Source organism: Protomyctophum parallelum (genome assembly GCF_964188405.1).
Source record: "Protomyctophum parallelum genome assembly, chromosome: 10".
NCBI lineage: Eukaryota > Metazoa > Chordata > Actinopteri > Myctophiformes > Myctophidae > Protomyctophum > Protomyctophum parallelum.
The window spans coordinates 29,892,972-29,912,353 of NC_139704.1; the positions used below are offsets into that span (position 1 = coordinate 29,892,972).

The 19,382-nt window shown below is 44.7% G+C and overlaps 2 protein-coding genes across 2 annotated transcripts; both read left to right on the plus strand.

The window, feature by feature from the left end:
- Positions 1-5,258: 5,258 nt before the first annotated feature.
- On the plus strand, positions 5,259-7,516 carry LOC310865781 (DNA excision repair protein ERCC-6-like; the record flags this gene model as incomplete). Its single annotated transcript, XM_083774990.1, has 2 exons — positions 5,259-7,182; positions 7,356-7,516. The coding sequence occupies exons 1-2, from the start codon at positions 5,373-5,375 to the stop codon at positions 7,514-7,516; spliced, it is 1,971 nt and encodes a 656-aa protein (XP_083631116.1). The 5' UTR covers positions 5,259-5,372.
- Positions 7,517-11,222: 3,706 nt separating this feature from the next.
- LOC310865782 (syntaxin-5-like) lies at positions 11,223-12,200 on the plus strand (the record flags this gene model as incomplete). Its single annotated transcript, XM_083774991.1, has 1 exon — positions 11,223-12,200. One exon carries the CDS (start codon positions 11,223-11,225, stop codon positions 12,198-12,200), a length of 978 nt encoding a protein of 325 aa, XP_083631117.1.
- Between the last annotated feature and the right edge of the window lie 7,182 nt (positions 12,201-19,382).

Sequence of the window (19,382 nt, forward strand, 5' to 3'; positions counted from 1 at the left end):
AACAAAAAAAGCCATATGATTAAAAAGTATTAATCATAAAATAATTACTGTATTGCTTCAACAAATAATGAACCATTACATAATGAACAATTTTTTTAATGTATTTTAAATGTCCTGGCTTTGCTTTGCAATGAAAATGAAAATAAAGGATAATGATTTTTGAATGTTGTCTCTGTCTATTCCCAAATATGCTCACGTCCTTATCTCCATTTTCTTATTCATTTCAATTTCCTATTTATTCATTCTCAATAGTGTATATGCAAGAGCGTTTTGTGTTAACTGGTTTCTATTCCTATATTGAAATAGTCCACATGGTTTAAAGGGTATAATGGGGTGCATGTGTTTGGTTAGACATACCAACAGTCCTACAGTCATGAGTCCGACACCCTAACACGTAAACAGGTGATTTTTAATCCGCCACGGGTTAGTTTTAACCCGCAGCACATGTCTGGAGCCACAGGATAGTTTTAACCCGCAGCACATGTCTGGAGCCACAGGTGATTTTTAATCCGCCACAGGTTAGTTTTAACCCGCAGCACCTGTCTGGAGCTACAGGTGATTTTTAACCTGCAGCACGTGTGGAGCCACAGGTGATTTTTAACCCGCCACGGGTTAGTTTGAACCTGCAGCACCTGTCTGGAGCCACAGGTGATTTTTAACCTGCAGCCCATATATAGGCACTCGATCTCATTGTTGCACAAACCTCTACTTTCCAAAAATGTTCATAGTCAAATGGCAATAGGTTTACACTAATCATAATCAACATTCAATTGTTCAGCCACTAATAGACAATGTGAACTGTATTTATACTTTTTTTTTTTACCATACTAATGTGTTTTATTGCAATAGTAGTCCTGCTCTGTATGAGAGATACCACAGGTTCAGTCATTTGGTGCTTTACATAATTATACTATACTGCATAGTGCTTTGCTGAGGAGTCACTACCAGGGCAATGCTACTCTCTGCTGGCTTATAACTGAACAACTCTTAAGTCAGAATCCCTGTGTTTTTACAGAAAGCACCATAGAGGACAGATAGACGTCACCATAAATACATAAATAACCATACTTTTTATTTATTTATATATATATAGTATATATTTGTTTTTTGCGGCTTACGCCTTTTATTGGTTTTTGAAGGGACAGACAGTAGGCTGACAGGAAACGGGAGAGAGATGGGGGAAGACATGCAGTAAAGGCCGTGTCGGGCTCGGGAGTCGAACCCGCGGCACACTGCGACTGGATTACCAGTCGGGTGCCAATAACCATACTTTTTTTAAATAATGAAACAGACATACTATATACTCACTGAACCAATCAGATTGCCACACACACAGCTGTTGTCTTTGTGCTTGGTGGCCACTAGGGGGCACTGTGGATCTGCAGCTGAGGACTATGTGAGACATGGCTGTATAGTGTAGTACACCGACTACCTCTCCGGTCTCCACAGCTCCGTGTTCCACTTCCAGCAGCCTACAGACAGAGAGGGTTATTCACAGGGAAGAGGGACGACGCCAAGGGAACTGACATTTAATCATGCCTCCGGCGCACGCTGAATGATTAGCATCTCTGTGGAAAACAACAATAACACACTACGTGCCACATGCAGGATCCCACACAATCACCTGGCTGCTTGAAGCACACTATCCTGGGCAATCAGATAAGAAAGCGGCCCCTATGGTGTGTTAACTCAACAATCAACAGACTGCATGCAAAGGGCCCAGTGGTGTTTAATTCAGTATACTTGTGTGGATAGGGGGCCAAAGGTGGACCGATTGCCATGATATAAAAATAAAATTGAATATCTCAATTGTATTACAGTCTGCCATCGGCTGTGGTCCTTTTCTCATAGTTGGAAGACAATTTATTACACAGCAAATAGTTGGAAGGATTTTTCAGTTGGTTTACGAGGGTTTGGTTATTATCAGTCTATTAGAGTGTGTGGCACATATTTATCATTATGACCAAAATATTATGTTTGTTGCCGTAGCAGGTGCCGTTAAACCACTTAAGACATATACTTCATCGTATGACAAATTGGGAAAATAGCTTATCTACAAGCTCACTATGCATCCTGTGAGCCTGTCGATCGGCTATTTTTGAAAATGTATCTTATTTCTTATTTTATCTTATTAAACAGTGTAGGTTTACTTTAACATATTCTCACTTCCTCAGATGAAAACATAGTAACCACGGTAGCTAAAAATGCCACAGACGTCCTGTTCTGTGCTCCAAGAGTCGTGCTGTAAGAGTAGACAATGAATCATTCAACATCTTCTATTTTCATCACACAAACAAATGATTCCGTTTTAGTCGTCTCTACAATGAGAAACCTGGTGTGTTTTCAATCTTCCTTAGCTGTCGCACTTGTGTGAGCAAGGTTATTGGATGTATTGAGGTCACTTCCTCTGAGAGCAGTGTGGGCACTGAGGCAGTGATCCAGTTAGTGGCCTGGACCATGTAGCCTTTGGCAAAATGGATTCTACAGGCAGAGGCAGAGGAATGGAGTGTCTCTTCCCAAAGTCCCAGGGGTCAGAGCAAACGATTACTCGGAGGATAGTCCCATAAAAGAAGAAGCAAATTGGCAAGTGTGTGCTGCATTGTGGAGTGTGACTTTCTGTGTGGTCTAAAAACCTACAGCAGGCACATTTACACATCGATGTAAATAAATACCAACTGGAATAGACATAAGTTGACAATGGCTGTCTGTCTGTCACCTTCTGTGCATACATGTGCACATTACTACATCGACCAATATATCTGTTTGTGGCCATTATTTAAGGTTTCTTTTATGGCAATTATGCAGCCAATGTGTCTTGATTTTTTACCAACTTTCAACCTGGCATCGCTATTTTGGGCATGACATTATTTAAAGCTTAAAATCTTTTTATAATCGGTCTCCAAACTCATAAGAAAGCTAAGTTTTTTACATCACATGTACCTTTGTGTGTCCGGGTGTCCCTAGGTCTGTCTGTGGGCTGTTGAGCTTCACACTGTGCACAGGTGCATGATGGGAAGCAGAGTTTTTAGTCTAACACCAATGGCCCGGTTTCCCAAAGGACACATGGTGTAAGAGGTATGGTGTTGTTGTGTTGAACATGCTCAGATGCCCTCTGGGCCGCACACAGAAGCCTGTGAACATAGACATTACGTGCATAGATGTGCCACGCAATGGTAGGCCTCAGGTCTACCATTCTGAAATTTAATTTAATTTAATAATATTTGGACTGCTGGACAGCTGACAGTAGGCTCTCTTTACTCTTAAAAATAATATATATATACACATACATACATATACAATATTTATATATTATATTATATTATATTATATTATATTATTATATATATAAGAGAGCCTACTGTACGTGACCATTCTGGCTATATAGCCTACCCTACGTGACCATTCTGGCTATATAGCCTACCCTACGTGACCATTCTGGCTATATAGCCTACCCTACGTGACCATTCTGGCTATATAGCCTACCCTACGTGACCATTCTGGCTATACAGCCAACCCTACGTGACCGTTCTGGCTATATAGCCTACCCTACGTGACCATTCTGGCTATACAGCCAACCCTACGTGACCATTCTGGCTATATAGCCTACCCTACGTGACCATTCTGGCTATATAGCCTACCCTACGTGACCATTCTGGCTATACAGCCAACCCTACGTGCAGTGTACTGCAGTTGCTCTCTAGTCTCAATCTCAAATATTGTCACTGAGTACAGTACAGTATGACTATGACTGAGTACAGTACGATTACAGTACAAGTACTGTAAAGCATGAGTACAGTATACACTACAGAGTACAGTACAAAGTATAGTACAGAACACAGTACAGTACAAGTACTAGTAGTACATGAGTTCAGTACAGCACAGTAACAATTACAGTATAGTTCCACCGCTCAGTTCACACAGGTGTGATTTGTATTAATGCCCCAACAATGGCTTCTATTTCAGCAAGCTAACTTTCAGGAAGGGAAAGGCTATAGTCTCTATTATCTTAAGTTGTAACCCAAAGCAGGCTTGTTAAACATAGCAGAGGGATCTTTTTTGCCATCTTATGATGATTTCTGAGAACCAATGGTTGAAAATAGGTGGTAGTGCTCCTTTTAGTAGTTCAATGAAATCCAGTTTAGTTATTTTATTTACTCGTTTGCTTGTTCATTATATTATTTCGTAAACTTCATATATCGAAGTTTACGTCATTATCATGAAGTAAACTCAGGGGCGTGGCATATTTTCTTATTCATGTGAGGGTTGTTTCTACAGTCGTGGCATATTGGCAATTTGGCATAATTAATAGATTCTGGCATTGAAAATGAGGGCAAAGAATAGAGCATAGCTTGAGGTTCTATAAAACGCCTTTATAGACGTTTTGGGGGTAAGAAAAGTTTGGACGTGTGAACTGGGACTTTAAGGCATTTATGGTGCATAAACATCTCAATAGATTGTCAGAGTCGATAAAAGGCCTGGTGACACTTTATACTGTAGTTTGCAGAAATTCTGATTAATTGAAAATGGAGGACCCTTATGTTGTGCTTTTTCTGGTTCTATCCTCAAGAAGCAGTTTTTGTATTGACCTGTAGGCCTACTTTCATTTGAAAGTTGCGGTCATGGGACCGACATGCAGTTCCGAAGGCTGCCACTGGGAGAAGTAGGGAGGTTGTCCTGCAGGGAAACCCTGCAGGCACCTTCCACTTCCTGCAAGCTGCAGCCGGCCCGTTACCTTCTCGTAGAACTTTGGGTCATGTGATCAGTGACATCACGTCGGTGTACTCTGCAGGCCAAAGAGTACACCGGACGTGATGTCACTGATCCCATGAGGCGCTGACACGTGCTGATGTCACATTGTCATAGCAACATAATGCAGACATATAAAAGCCCTGGAATGCACCGTTGCTTCAATATATCTTCTGCGTATATCGGTGGTGTCTTGTAGGAGCTTGTTTGCATGTGCGGTGCCTTGGCATAGCCTATGTACAACAAGAGTGTCGGTCACTACTGTATGCAAGAGGGTTAGTACATAATACATTATGATTTCAATAATAGAACACAGAGAACCCTATCCTCGCAGGTGGGCAGGAGAGGCACATCCTGTAATGGTGAAAAGGAGACGCACAACCAACGACCTCGAGGAGCATGTGAAAGACTCTACCGGACAGGGAGAAGATATGTCCAAAGCACTGGAGAAAAGCGAGTACGTGGTGGCAGAGGACAATTCCGAGAGTCAAGATTTTGTTAGCCTCAGTGGCCTACCACTGTTCAGAGAGCTGCATGACAAACTGTATGACCACCAGAGAGACGGAGCAGCCTTCCTGTACGGTCTGCACCGAGGCGGGCACAGCGGTGGCATTCTGGCCGACGACATGGGCCTCGGCAAAACCATCCAGGTCATCGCCTTCCTGTCCGGTATGTACAATGCAGACCTAGTCAAGCACACTCTCATCGTGATGCCAATGTCCGTCATCACCACCTGGACCAAGGAGTTCGCCAAGTGGACCCCCGGGATTAGGGTGAAGGAGTTCCATGGCGACAGCAAAGCGGAGCGAATCAGGAATTTGGAGAAGGTTCAGAAAAAAGGGGGTGTGGTGCTCACAACATATCATATGCTTATGAACAACTGGAACCTGCTGGCATCTTACAATGGCCAAAGGTTCAAGTGGGATTACATAATCCTGGATGAGGCACACAAGATAAAGACCCCATCAACAAAAACCGCCAAAGGTGCATATGCTGTTCCAGCAGAGAACCGCATTCTCCTCTCAGGAACCCCTATGCAAAACAACCTGCAAGAGATGTGGTCTCTGTTTGACTTTGCTCTCCAGGGCACTCTCCTCGGCACGTATAGAACCTTCAAGACCGAGTATGTTAATCCCATTATGCGGGGTAGAGAAAAGGATGCCACTCCAGAAGAGAAAGCCCTGGGATTCAGGATATCCGAAGACCTGAAAACCATCATCAAACCATACTTCCTCAGGAGGACCAAAGCGGAGGTCCAGATGAAGATTAAAGAAACACATGGGGAACAACGTTTGTCACGTTTGTCAGTCATGCCATCGTTGACTAGGAAGAACGACCTGATCGTGTGGACGTATCTGAGCGCTGTTCAGGAAGACATCTACCGTCAGTTCCTGTCACTGGACCACATCAAACAGCTGCTGAACACCACCAGGTCGCCTCTCGCTGAACTCTGTGTCCTGAAGAAGATGTGCGACCACCCGAGGTTGCTCTCTGCCACGGCCGTCAGTCAACTGGGCCTGATGGAGCAAACGTCTGATGGCGAACAAGAAAGCGACGACGATGAGTGTTCTGCAAGCAGAATTGATAACATACCAGATGAAACACTGATATCAGAGTCCGGGAAGATGGTGTTTCTCGTCAAGCTCCTTGAGCAACTCAGGAAAGAAGGTCACCGCACCCTTATCTTTGCACGCTTCCGTAAGGTCCTGGACATCCTACAGCGAGTCCTTGGCAATAGGGGCTTCAAGGTCTTGAGGCTTGACGGCACAATCACCAACACTGCTGAGAGGGAGCGTCTCATCTCCTTGTTCCAGGAGGACGGACGCTACTCCGTATTCCTCCTGACAACCCAAGTGGGTGGTGTCGGCATCACCCTGACCGCCGCCGACCGCGTGGTGATCTTTGACCCCAGCTGGAACCCCGCGGTCGATGCTCAGGCAGTGGACCGCGTGTACCGCATTGGACAAACCGAGAACGTCGTGATCTACCGGCTCATCACCTGTGGCAGCGTGGAAGAGAAAATCTACAGACGGCAGGTGTTCAAAGACTCATTGAGCAGACAGACGACCGGCGACAAGAAGAACCCTTTCAGGTACTTCAGCAAGCAGGAGCTGCGGGACCTCCTCGTCCTGGAGGAGACGCGCTCCTCCGAAACCCAGCAGCTGCTGCAGTCCCTCCACTCCAGGCACCGTAGGACAGACCCCGAGCTGGACAGACACATCAAGCACCTCCACTCCATGGAGATATTTGGCATCTCTGATCATGACCTCATGTTCTCACAGGCCAGCAGCCACGACGATGAGAGAGTCAAGAACCAAGGGTCTCGCCACTACATAGCGATGAGGGTCCAGGAGGCTCACAGACTGATGACGGCAGAGTCCGAGATGCACGCGCAGCTAGGCTCAAGTGAAGAACTGGCACGGTTGAGACAGGAGGGTACGGAAAGCCGTATAGCGCCATGGTCAAAGGAGGAGAGAACACCGAACACGAAACCCCGGTGGGATAGCCAGATAGGGACATGGTCAACGGAGAAAACACAGAACACAAAGCCCCGCCCTTTAACGAAATTACCGGACCCGTGGGATAGCCGTATAGCCGCGTGGTCAAAGGAGAAAACACAGAACACAAAGCCCCGCCCACCATCCCCCGGGTGGGTCAGCCGTCTAACGGCAAGGTCAACGGGAAAAACACTGAGCACAAAGCCCCGGCTTCCACCCACTGGTTCTTGGTGGAAGAGCGATTTAACGGCAAAGTCAAAGGAAAAATTTGACTATAACTACTACATGAGTGAGGATACACAGGTGGAGGAGGACCCAAGCACGCGACGGGACTGGCGGAAACAGATCGGTCAGTTGAAACAAGTGATGACGTCACGGAATTCTGGATCAATCGGGAAAAACGATCCCACAGTGGCAAGGCCAAACGAGAAACCCGAAGACACAAAGTCCCGGCATCTGCCTCACTGGTACTATAAGAACGGAACACCAGCTGTGGGGGTGAAGCTTGATTCTGGATCGATCAGGAGAGATTATTCAAACGAGAAACCATGGAATACAAAGCCCCGCCTTCTGCCACCCTGGCTCGCAGAGAACCACCAGAGCAAAAAGAGGAAAGCAGCAGAAGATGGCAGAGTTTCCCCTAGAAAGGTTTTTAGGCCCGGTGGCAAGTTACTTTTGACGAAACCTGGCGGCCGCCAAGTGTATTTTTTGACTGGGGCCCATCGAGGGAAAATAAATCACACCCGTGTGACGTGAGTGGTGCAACTCCATGTGGGGGTCCCCCGGAACTTCCATATCGACAGGAACGCGCCCAGGGTGCCAGCCCGGTTCTGGCGAGCCGCTCCACGTCCGCAACGGTCGAGAAATAACTGTGTGGGGGATTTTCTAACTCGGAGAGACGGACCCCAGGCAGGGACTCCGTAATGGAGTGGTTGCAGCACTCAATAAAATGCTCTGCTTAGTCCCAGCATGGGGTCAATACAAGGTGCATGTCAGCCAGCTTGGGCTTGTAATACGCTGCTGAATAGACATCTGCTGACAAGAAACTTGTCATCAGCTGGTAGGAGAGATCATTGTGACCAGAATTGCTTTGTTTTTCCCCCGTTTGTTTTAGTTTCTTTCTTTTATTCTTTTTTTTGTTTTGGCTGATATTTGTGTTTGGTTCAACCGATTACCTCCAAACAATCTGGAAACCCATAGGTGAAAAAAGGAACAGTGCCCTCTGCTGGACACGGCCCAATAGAACAGGATGTTGGCCTGTTTGGTCCACCCTCAAGCCCAATCTGAGAACCCATTGTCAAAAAATAAAGGAAAGAACGGCTCTTTTCCTTTGAATTTGACGGAGTCAACAGCCTGTACCTGACTACACCCTTAGCCCCTCCTCTTCCGGCGGGGAGTCAATCCCCAATGCCCCGCCGACAGATTCAGTAGCGCAGCTCAGAATCTGTTCATGAGAGATTACCTTCAAAAAAAAAAAGAACACCCAGCACCGTTCTATCCTATAGGGACTGTTACGGTTCGCTCTCCATCACCTCCACATCCTTGTGCTGGGGGTGTTCTGGGCACTTCAGCGCCACCAGGGGGCTCCGGAGCACTCCACAGCACCTGTTACAATCCCTGTTACAATCTCCCCACCTGGATGTCGTCTGCAATCACCTGATGAGCCTACAAGGGCCAGGCCGGTCTGCAGCTTGGCGCCAGTTCTTCCCCAGTCTACGGTTGGTAAAGTTAGACAGCCGGACATATTAGGCCCTCAGTATTTAGACTTAGACAGTTAAACGTCACACCATTACTGTGCTTATTCTCTGCTCTGTGGACATGCCTTTGACTCACCTTCCCTTCTCCTCTCCAGTGTTTCCGGGACCCGAGCTCTGTGGAGCAGCCCATGGACCCCCCCCCCCCCCTGTTTGTGAATAAACATCCGCCCAGGTGTGCTTTACTCTGCTTTGCCTCCCTGTTGTGCATTTGGGTCACACCACACCGAGTCATAACAGGGACCCTATAGGAACGGTTGCAAAAAGTGTGGCATTACACAGAGGGAAGAGGAATTTCCATACTAAGCTTTTTACAGCGTGTTATGTTATGTAAGTTATGTTTTGTAGTCCTCTAAATATACAAAAAAACTTGTAACTAAGGCAAAGTACAATGTTTAATTTCCCAAGGAAGCTAGAAGTTAGTTAGTTAGTTCACACCGCCAGCTTCTCTGGCCGTGTGAACGCTGCGTTCACACACCGTAATGCACACCGTACACACGGGGTGTGTGTTAAGATGCAGTAGAAATAAAATCACATTACTGGGCTGTAAATGTAAACGAAACACAACGGACATACATGCAATACAATGCTGTGCATATAGGAGCGGCTGCATTGCTCAATAAAGCATAATACAGTCAAGTACAGTCCTTGAGTAAAGGAAGTGTACTTAGTTACACCAGTACTTATGTACCCATATACCTCTGCTGTCGGGAGGAAACCTCATAACTCCAAAATGTTCATTTTTCAGGAAAACCATGAGGTGTCCTCCCGAACAGCAACGATACAGTATGCTATGGGCTTATACTGATGACATGAAGGATCAACATATGGGCATATTAGGGCACATTCCCATATATGGGCCTTCAGGGCTTATACTGATGACATGAAGGATCAACATATGGGCATATTAGGGCACATTCCCATATATGGGCATTCAGGGCTTATACTGATGACATGAAGGATCAACATATGGGCATATTAGGGCACATTCACATATATGGGCATTCGGGGCTTATACTAATGACAAGAAGGATCACCATATATGGGCATATTAGGGTTCATTCCCATATATGGGCATTCAGGGCTTATACTGATGACATGAAGGATCATATATGGGCATATTAGGGGACATTCCCATATATGGGCATTCAGGGCTTATACTAATGACATGAAGGATCACCATATATGGGCATATTAGGGTTCATTCCCATATATGGGCATTCCGGGCTTATACTGATGACATCGGGGATCTCCATATATGGGCATAAACTGTGGACAAGCACTGACTCCATATAAGGGTGTATCAGTCTGATCTGTGGACTGACGTAGGTGTGAGGGACACATAGCAGCCCAAACCTCTAGTAGGGTCTGCTGTTGTTGTATGGGCATATATAGGGGACAGACAGATAGCATTCTTTGGGCATGCCTGACAGGCTGACGCGGAACCCCATATATGGGCATAAATGTGACACAGACAGACGATACAGAAATCTCTATATATGGGCATAAAGGGGCTACAGACAGACAGATACAGACATCTCCATATATGGACATTCAAAGTACACAGACAGACAGCGAGTTACTCTGACAACGCATATTGTTTATTGCATAAGTATAAGAACCGATCACCCAAACAAGAAGTCTGGGGGCGGCTGTTAACCCATTTTGACCCGAGATCAGATTCAAAAAATGTCTTCTACATCCTGACAGTTTTCTGAAAAAACTATGTTTCTATGTCAGTCGATTTTTCAAAAATAGCAGACCTACAAGCTCGTAGCGCGCCACTCGGTGGCGCGCTATGAGCTTGTAGATCTGCTATTTTTCAATAGCTAAAGCATAACATAATGCTAACACCAAAAGGGGTTCCCGCCCAAAATGGGTTTTAAAAAGACTTTCATGCAGTTATGAGCACCATTGTTGCTACACACAATACTGGAAGCTACGTTATAATGGACTCCGTATTACGGATACGGCTGAGTCATTGTGACATCACAAGAGCATCCCTGTCACAATAGATAAAGAGTCGCAGCCTCAGATTCTTCTTTATTTTTACACGTCTCTTTGACAGCCACCCTCTCTGAACGCATTAGGGTCATTCACGCGTACCTCGACTCTCGTGGCCTGTCACTTAAACTATCCCAAGTTCTCGCCTGATGCCCTACGGACGGTACTGGTCCTACCCCCCCTTTCTCTCGAGTTGATTTTACATTTCAGCCCCATCATGATGACCTGTCGCGACCGGATGATTGAGTTCCAGTCGGCCTGTAACTCTCTTCAGGCTAGACAGAACGGGACAACCCATTTACAGCCCAGTACACCAGCACTACTCGGCTCCCACAGGCAATACAGTGAGTTCACAGTCACGTCTAAGAGAATCGGTGAAGATTTGAGCAATACATTTCTCAAATTGGAGAAGCTCACCATTCTGGCAGAGAGAAAGGCTCTGTTCGATGACAAGGCGACGTCTCTATTTGACGACAAGGGTGGGGAGTTTGAGACACTGACATACATCATCGCACAAGACATCAGCAGTCTAAACAAACAGATCGCCCAGCTACAGGACCTGGTGAGGTCGCGCGTCGCCCTGGACGGTAGACACGTGCAGACCCACTCCAGCGCCATTGTGCTCTCGTTACAGTCCAAACTGGCCTCGATGACCAGCGATTTCAAGACCGTCCGCGACGTCAGAATGGAGAACTTGAAGCAGTTGCGCAGCAGGAGAGAGCACTTGAATTCCACGGCGGCCTCGGATCCCTCCATCTCGTGGAGCCAGCCTCCCGTCTCCAACTCTCTCGACGCCAAATGCCCGCTGTTGTTGATGCAAGACGAGAGCAAGGCCGCGGGACACGTCACGGTCGACATGGAGTCGTCCTACGGCGGCCCGATGCAGATGCAGCTCCAGCTCGTCCACAAGCAGGACTCGGACATCAAGAGCCGTTTAGACACCATCGAGACGCAGAACCTCGAGAGCACCGTGGTGGAACTGGGGGCCATATTCCAGCAGCTGGCCCATATTGTCGCGGAGCAAGAGGAGACCCTCATAAGACTTGACGCCAACGTGGAGGACACCCAGCTGAACGTGGACGCAGGACACAAGGAGATTCTGAAATACTTCCAGTCGGTCACATCCAACCGCTGGCTCATGTGCAAGATCTTCCTCGTCCTCATGATGTTCACCACGGTCTTTGTCATCTTCGCCTGAAATCAAATTGAAAACACAAGTGTGCTAAACCCCTCGGTGTGTGTGTGTGTGTGTGTCTGGATCCTGGATTTCCTGACAGTTATTATGGAAACTATTCATATCCAGTCAGGGTGAAGTGTTTATTGGAGAAGATTCGGGCAGATAAACAGCATGACAGCACAACGCCATGCAGGCCTCCCGGCCCGGCCAACAGCCTGTCCGGGCAGAAGCCTCCAGAGCTAAATTTTTTGTTACTTTTTGGGTCGTGCGTGCTCGCGTGCACGTGTGCGTGCAGTAGTGGTCACTACTCTCACACATCTAACAAGAACTAACAGTCACAAGGAGGTCCTCATTCTGGAGGTGAGCTGTGTCTTTGACCAGGCATTATCATATATATTGTAATTATATTATTATTAAGTATCAACCATTACTTAGAATCAAACTTTGGGTACAGAATGATGTAGATTCTACATATAATACTGATATTTGGAAGCCTGGGCCATGTACATAAACTGACCACGTGTGGCCTAACAATATCTGACTCATATGACAAAGAGGAAAGCCAAACAACTTGCCAAATATTGCTCTGGCATTTTGTCTGTGTGTATCCTAAGGCCCTGTACACAGACATCAGACGAACATGCTCTGTGCTGTCCGTGTTTCATGGACGCCTCAATGCTTTTCCAATGGAAGTCACATGGTTTGACCAAACAGTTGTGTGTGATGGGGGGCAATCTGTTTGGTCAAACCACGTGACGGACAGCACAGAGCATGTCTGATATCTGTGTACAGGGCCTTAGGGACCCATGAACTCCAACCCTGTTACATTTGTTTCCCTGCTAAATTAATTGTAATTTGTGGATTCGAAATTCACATTAAAGTGTTTGTGTGTGTGTGTGTGTGTGTGTGTGTGTGTGCACACGAAGTTCCAAACTAAATCGTATATATTGATACTGTTTTTGCACACAAATATTTTAGACTCTTGATGCACACTTTACACACTTTACAAACTTGATACACTCTTCACTTTATGACTTGTTATTGCTGCTTGTATTAGGCATTACTTAGTTATCTGGTTAAGTTTTTATATACCCAAAAAAGGTTCAGAAACTTCAGTCTGAGGACCATATGTCCTACATTTGACTGCACATGAACTGTAAGAGTTAGTGACAAATAAACCCTCTTAAATCATGAATCTAAAGCCGACTTGAAGTAGGGGCTTGTTGGATACAACTTGCTTCTACAGAATACTATATATATATATATATATATATAGTATATGAATAATATACTATATATATAGTATCTCATGACATTTTCTTTTATCATTTATTCACCACCCTCTCGGTGTCGGTGTTTGCCCTCAGCAAAGATCTACAAACGTATCTCGTGGATGTGGCGCGTTGTGAGCTTACAGTTTACATATCGGCTGTTTTCAGTAACTGTCTTCATTGTACAATAGCGCATAAATTAAGCGGAGAAAAATCACAGCAGTCTGAATTACTCCTAAGCTGATGCATGGAGAGATCTCCTTGTTGCTAATCATTCAGTCCGTCTCTCCATTCCTAGAAGATAATCACGTCCTAGTCCCAGGAGACCATGTTTGTCATGGAGAGTGAGGACATTCTAATTCCATTACACAAGATGCTGTGTATTTGTTTGTCTGTGCACCCTGCGGCACCCTTCCGCTTTTTTATCTCACACTCCAGGCCACTGGTGGCATATATCTTGTCCATCCTCTCAGCTCAGCTGTCCATGTACATTGACACAAATATTACACAAGGGCCGGCATCAAGTCTTGTTTTTGTCCAGACATGAAAAGATATACTAGTGGAGATACTTCTGTGACCTACTGGCAGCTAAGTGTGCAAGTCGCGGAGGGTGACTGTGGCTCAAGAGGTAGAGCAGGTCGTCCAATGATCCATGGGTCGGCGGTTCGAATCCCGGCTCCTCCTGTTTACATGTCAAAGTGTCCTTGAGCAAGACACTGAACCCCAAATTGCTCCCGATGCTCTGTGTATGAATGTGTGTGTAAATGGGTGAATGTAATGCACAATCTATGTAAAGTGCCTTGGATAAAGGCGCTATATAAATGCACCATTTACCATTTATTCACAAGAAATGTGATGCTGAACAGTACAACAGTTTGCGATATTAGCTTCGGACACAGACAGCAGACACAGAGTCCTGACAGTCTGACCTCTTTTAGACTGCAATCAGTGGGTTAAAGTAACTGTTAAAGTACATTTCCTCAAGTACTGTACCTACAGTACAATTTTGAGGAATTTTACTTTAGTAGAGTATTTTCAATTTTCAGTACTACTCCACTCGGAGGAAAATATACTTTTACTCCACTACAATCATTTGAAAACTTTAGTTACTAGCTACTTTGTAGATTTGGATTATTATTACAATACATTACCCACGTTTAAGCCCTACATTTTGACCATTGTAAAATAGCTGATCTACATCTTGTAGATCAGCTATTTTCAAAAGCTATGATATTTTTTATACATTTGAAAACGTGTGAAATGGGACATTCTGCATAATGAGTATTTCCGTACTTTAAGTATATTTTGATACTGATACTTTTGCACTTTTACTGTTTCTACATTGCATTGATACTTTTACTTAAGTAAAAAAATTGAATACTTTTTTCCACCACTGCTATAGTCCTGCAGAGCCATGTTGTAATTTTCAAGATCCACTTGTTGATGAAATAAAGAAAATCACTCTATTAGATTCAAAGTAATGGATTTGCAAAAACTGTTGAGTGCCTTTCAAAAAGACACAACCCTGGTAGTTTTTTTCCACTTGTCTTAAATAAAATAGAATTTTAAGATTCAATGCAGGCTTAAAGTACAAAGATACGTGTTAACATATATGGCTGTTTTTACAGTGTGGTTTGTCAATCCAGCCACTCAACCATTGTTCCATCCACATAAATAAATTGTCAGCAGTGTCCAAGTCTGGATATGTGCTGGTTTAATGAGATCTGTGGAACAGATGCAGTAGCTGTGGCCAAGACCAGCCCACGATGAGAGTCTGTTATTAATACACTGTATCTGGGGGTTTTAGGGTTGGGTTGACTGGACCAAGATCTGTCATTTAACAAGTAACTCACACTGTAGGTTAATGGAATGTCTGGAATGTTTCCCAATATTCAGACCTGCACATTATTCATTATTTATATAATCATTATTAATTGAGAACAAGAGAAGTGATAGTAAGGAATGTTTTAACGCTGCTATTGTGTTAGCGTTAAATTTGACAACATTGTTAACATTTTCACCTGCTGCGTGACCTGCCCAAAATAGGGGGGACGCAGGATGTCGATCTTAATAATAATACGACAAAACCAATTGTTAATTCTGCATAATACACAAACATATAGTCATTGTTTTAACACAATAAAAAGGTTACAAGGATAGGCCTTTTTTACCATAATATAAGAAACAATTTTCATTGTTGTATTATGTTATTTTGTTCCAATTTCTTGGTGTTCTTTTATGAGGAGTCTACGCTATAGGGTTTAGTAAATAGCATAGGAAATGTGGTTATGGGTGTGAGCGACTGTGTGTGTGTGTGTGTGTGTGTGTATGTGTGTGCAGCCTGTGCAGACTGTACACGACAGCTGACAGGCCAGTCAGAAACTCCCTGAGTTACAGTGTATTTTTCTCATTTTGTGTGGGCTGGCAGTTTACCACAGATGACATTACATTTGGTCGGTTTCGGTTGACAGCTTCCGTACACCGTCTACGGGCCAAGCAGCCATCATGACGCTTGTCAACTCGCTGCCAACTCCCCCACCCCCCGAATCGGGGGAACTCAGTGTCCACAAATTGCCTCAGTCATGACTCATCGCTCTGAAGGACAGGGGCACGATGGTGACCTCACCTACGTTGACCCCTAATAGGACAACTAGTCAGGCGACAGGCCTCATCTGGGAGTTCAACAGTTCATTCTAGAGTATCAGCGGAGGATCTGGAGCCTGGAGGCTTCTAAAGACACGTTAGGACCGCTCTAGTGTCCCTATGGGGCTGAACATTCTGAGAAATAGCAGATCTACAAGCTCACAGTGTGTCGTGCTGCATGGGACACAAAGCTTGTAGGTCTACTGTTTTCGCCAAAGATATTTAAGGGCTCCATCTTGCGCCATCCTTAGCCCTTATCTCTAAACGTATTTGCCGTTTTTTACTATTTCGTAAAAACATTTTAAAATAGTTCAACTAGCCGATCTACATCGAGACATTGCGAGACTTGTAGATCGAGATATAGCTATAGATAGATATAACTTGTAGAGCAAGATATAGCCCTTAGTGTAGAATGAAAACAGTTGGGGGCCCTAGTATACACTAATGAGGAATCGAGGATTCTGCTCAACTATACACTTGTTATACAGTAGTATAGTAAGTAGTTAAAGCCTACTTTGTGATACTTCACTGAAAAAAAGAAGGTGATTTTCAATATAGAAAGCCTAAGCAATGTGGGCGTACGAGTTCTAGAACAGGCCTTTTATTTCATGATAACAGCACGGTCTGACAGGCCAGCTGTTGTGTTGATTCTGTGCCCAGACATGTGAGGTGATGCAACTGTGATGTTATGATGGATTATAGGTCTTCAAGCGCAGTCCGAGTCGGGTTGAGGCAAAACAATAAAACAACAAATGGAAACAAGGAAATTAGACAATGTGAACGTGATGCCCTGGGGAGAAACATGGCACGCACCCCGTTTGCATGGCAATGTGCACGCAATGTGTGTCTTTATCAATGACAGGTGATGGAGCTCAACAATGTACAACTGCACTATTGTTATTTAAAGGTCTCATGACATGAGACCTTTAATATAAACAGATCATTTCAATACAGATATTCCATCATATCCTTTAGTACACAAACTTTTCACGTTGATCGAGATCCAAAACAGAGAGTAGACATTTTCTTTCTATTTTCTTAGATTAGTTTTTAGGTTTTATGTTTGTTTTAAAACGTATACAGTTATTATGTTTTATTATGCGTGACTCACAAATGGGTCCAGCGTCCCGACCCACTGTTAATCTTAAGGAGAGTTTCCCGGTCAATGTCCACATGCCCTGCAAGATCATTTTGTGATTGAGAATAATTCCTTGATTTGACACAGTTTATTCACCTACCGCCCAAGTATCCTAAATGTTACCAAGAATATACCGCCACAAAATACCACACATTACCAGTGGCTGGAATGTTACGGCAAACTAGTGAAAAGTAACCCAATGGTTACAGGACCACAAATTACAATTAAGGTGGACTGCACACTGGACATTTCTACCACAAAGTAGCTTAACCACTTAAACCCCAGCATCCAGCGTTGTGAGCTTGTTGATAGGCAATTTTCAGCAAAAGCTTTCCCCACATTAACAGAATACAGAAAATACACTAGTATGGAGCCATGAGCACCGGTTAAATGTCATAACAAAGTATTAGTTCAAGTTATATTTTGTGGTAACATATTGTACTACTTTGTGGTACAAATGGGTTAATTTAGTAAAAAAAACAGTGCTTAGTTGTTTATAAGCATAGGACATTCTGTTTAGCTTAATTAGCCCTATATGACATTCTGTTGTTTAGCTTAATTAGCCCTATATGTCATTCTGATGTTTAGCTTAATTAGCCCTATATGACAAATATAAAATAAGTGAAAATAGCTGATCAACTTGAAGATGGGATATTGTTTGCTAGTTTGGACATTTTGGAAATGATTGAAATACCTGAATAATAAAATACCCCAAATAGTATTTTTTTTTTTATCCAAAAGGTGCACTAGTTCATTGTGATGTTTTCATGTTTAATTCTATCACTAAGACTTTGCATAACGGATAAAACATAATATTCAGTATTCGGGGAAGAAAGCGAGCTACTGTCCTTGACTCTTCTATAACCTAATATGCAAATGTTAGAATTCGAACTATAATAATACTGACATCGCAGTGCTTTATTGAATAGCCACATTTCATTGTATACCCAAATCACATGGGATCCTTTGGACCAGCTTTTCAACAGCATATAGTGGGCTAAGCAAGGACAAACGAAAAGTCATCCAACAGTGAGCCAGATGAACGCACAGACAGAGTGGATTGTACATGAACTGATTTGTGTTTATAGCGTTGGAAGGTTTCAGATTTGTCTCTTCCTCTGTGTGTCAGTAGTAATTACCCGGGCACCTCTCCTCTGGTGGGAGAGAGAGGCAGGGAGAGGCAGGGAGGGAGATGAAAGCGCTGTGAAAACCAGGACATGAACACAAAGCCAATGGACCCAAAGACCAGCCAGTGCTTGAACGTCATGCCATGACAGACAGCCTTTGGGCTTCATTCAGCTGCCAGGAGCTTTTTAGGATGGGTTTTATCTGCTCTGCTAAGTTTACCCACCCACCCAACCACGCACGCACGCACGGTGAAGTTTATCATTTCATCAGTTTATGATCTGTGTCAACGTGCATGGCCTTATACTCAAACTAAAGTCTAATCAGGCAAAAAAACATTATGTGAGTTTCCTCTTTACAATCAATGAGCTTGTAAAGCTCATTGATTCATTGATCCGGGTTCAATTGATCCATTCATTGTCAATGAGGATTTTGTGTGGGGAAAAAATGCTGCTTTGCTCGTCCACATATGACGTACAGTAAATTCTCCATTCACTGTCAATGGGAATTTAATGTTTGTGTAAGACGAAGATCTTACACTATAGCTGAATATAGGAGGGGCTAGCACCCCTCAAAAATGGAGGGATGGGCCCGGACGGTTATCTCACCCGTCTGGGCACCTAGGCTGCTGAGCCAGCCTGACGGTTAGCTCACCCGTCTGGGCACCCAGGCTGCTGAGCCAGCCTGACGGTTAGCTCACCCGTCTGGGCACCCAGGCTGCTGAGCCAGCCTGACGGTTAGCTCACCCGTCTGGGCACCCAGGCTGCTGAGCCAGCCTGACGGTTAGCTCAACCGTCTGGGCACCCAGGCTGCTGAGCCAGCCTGACGGGTAGCTCACCCGTCTGGGCACCCAGGCTGCTGAGCCAGCCTGACGGGTAGCTCAACCGTCTGGGCACCCAGGCTGCTGAGCCAGCCTGACGGTTAGCTCACCCGTCTGGGCACCCAGGCTGCTGAGCCAGCCTGACGGCGTGCCGCGGGTTCGACTCCCGATCCCGACGGCCTTTGCCACGTGTCTTCCCCCCCCAT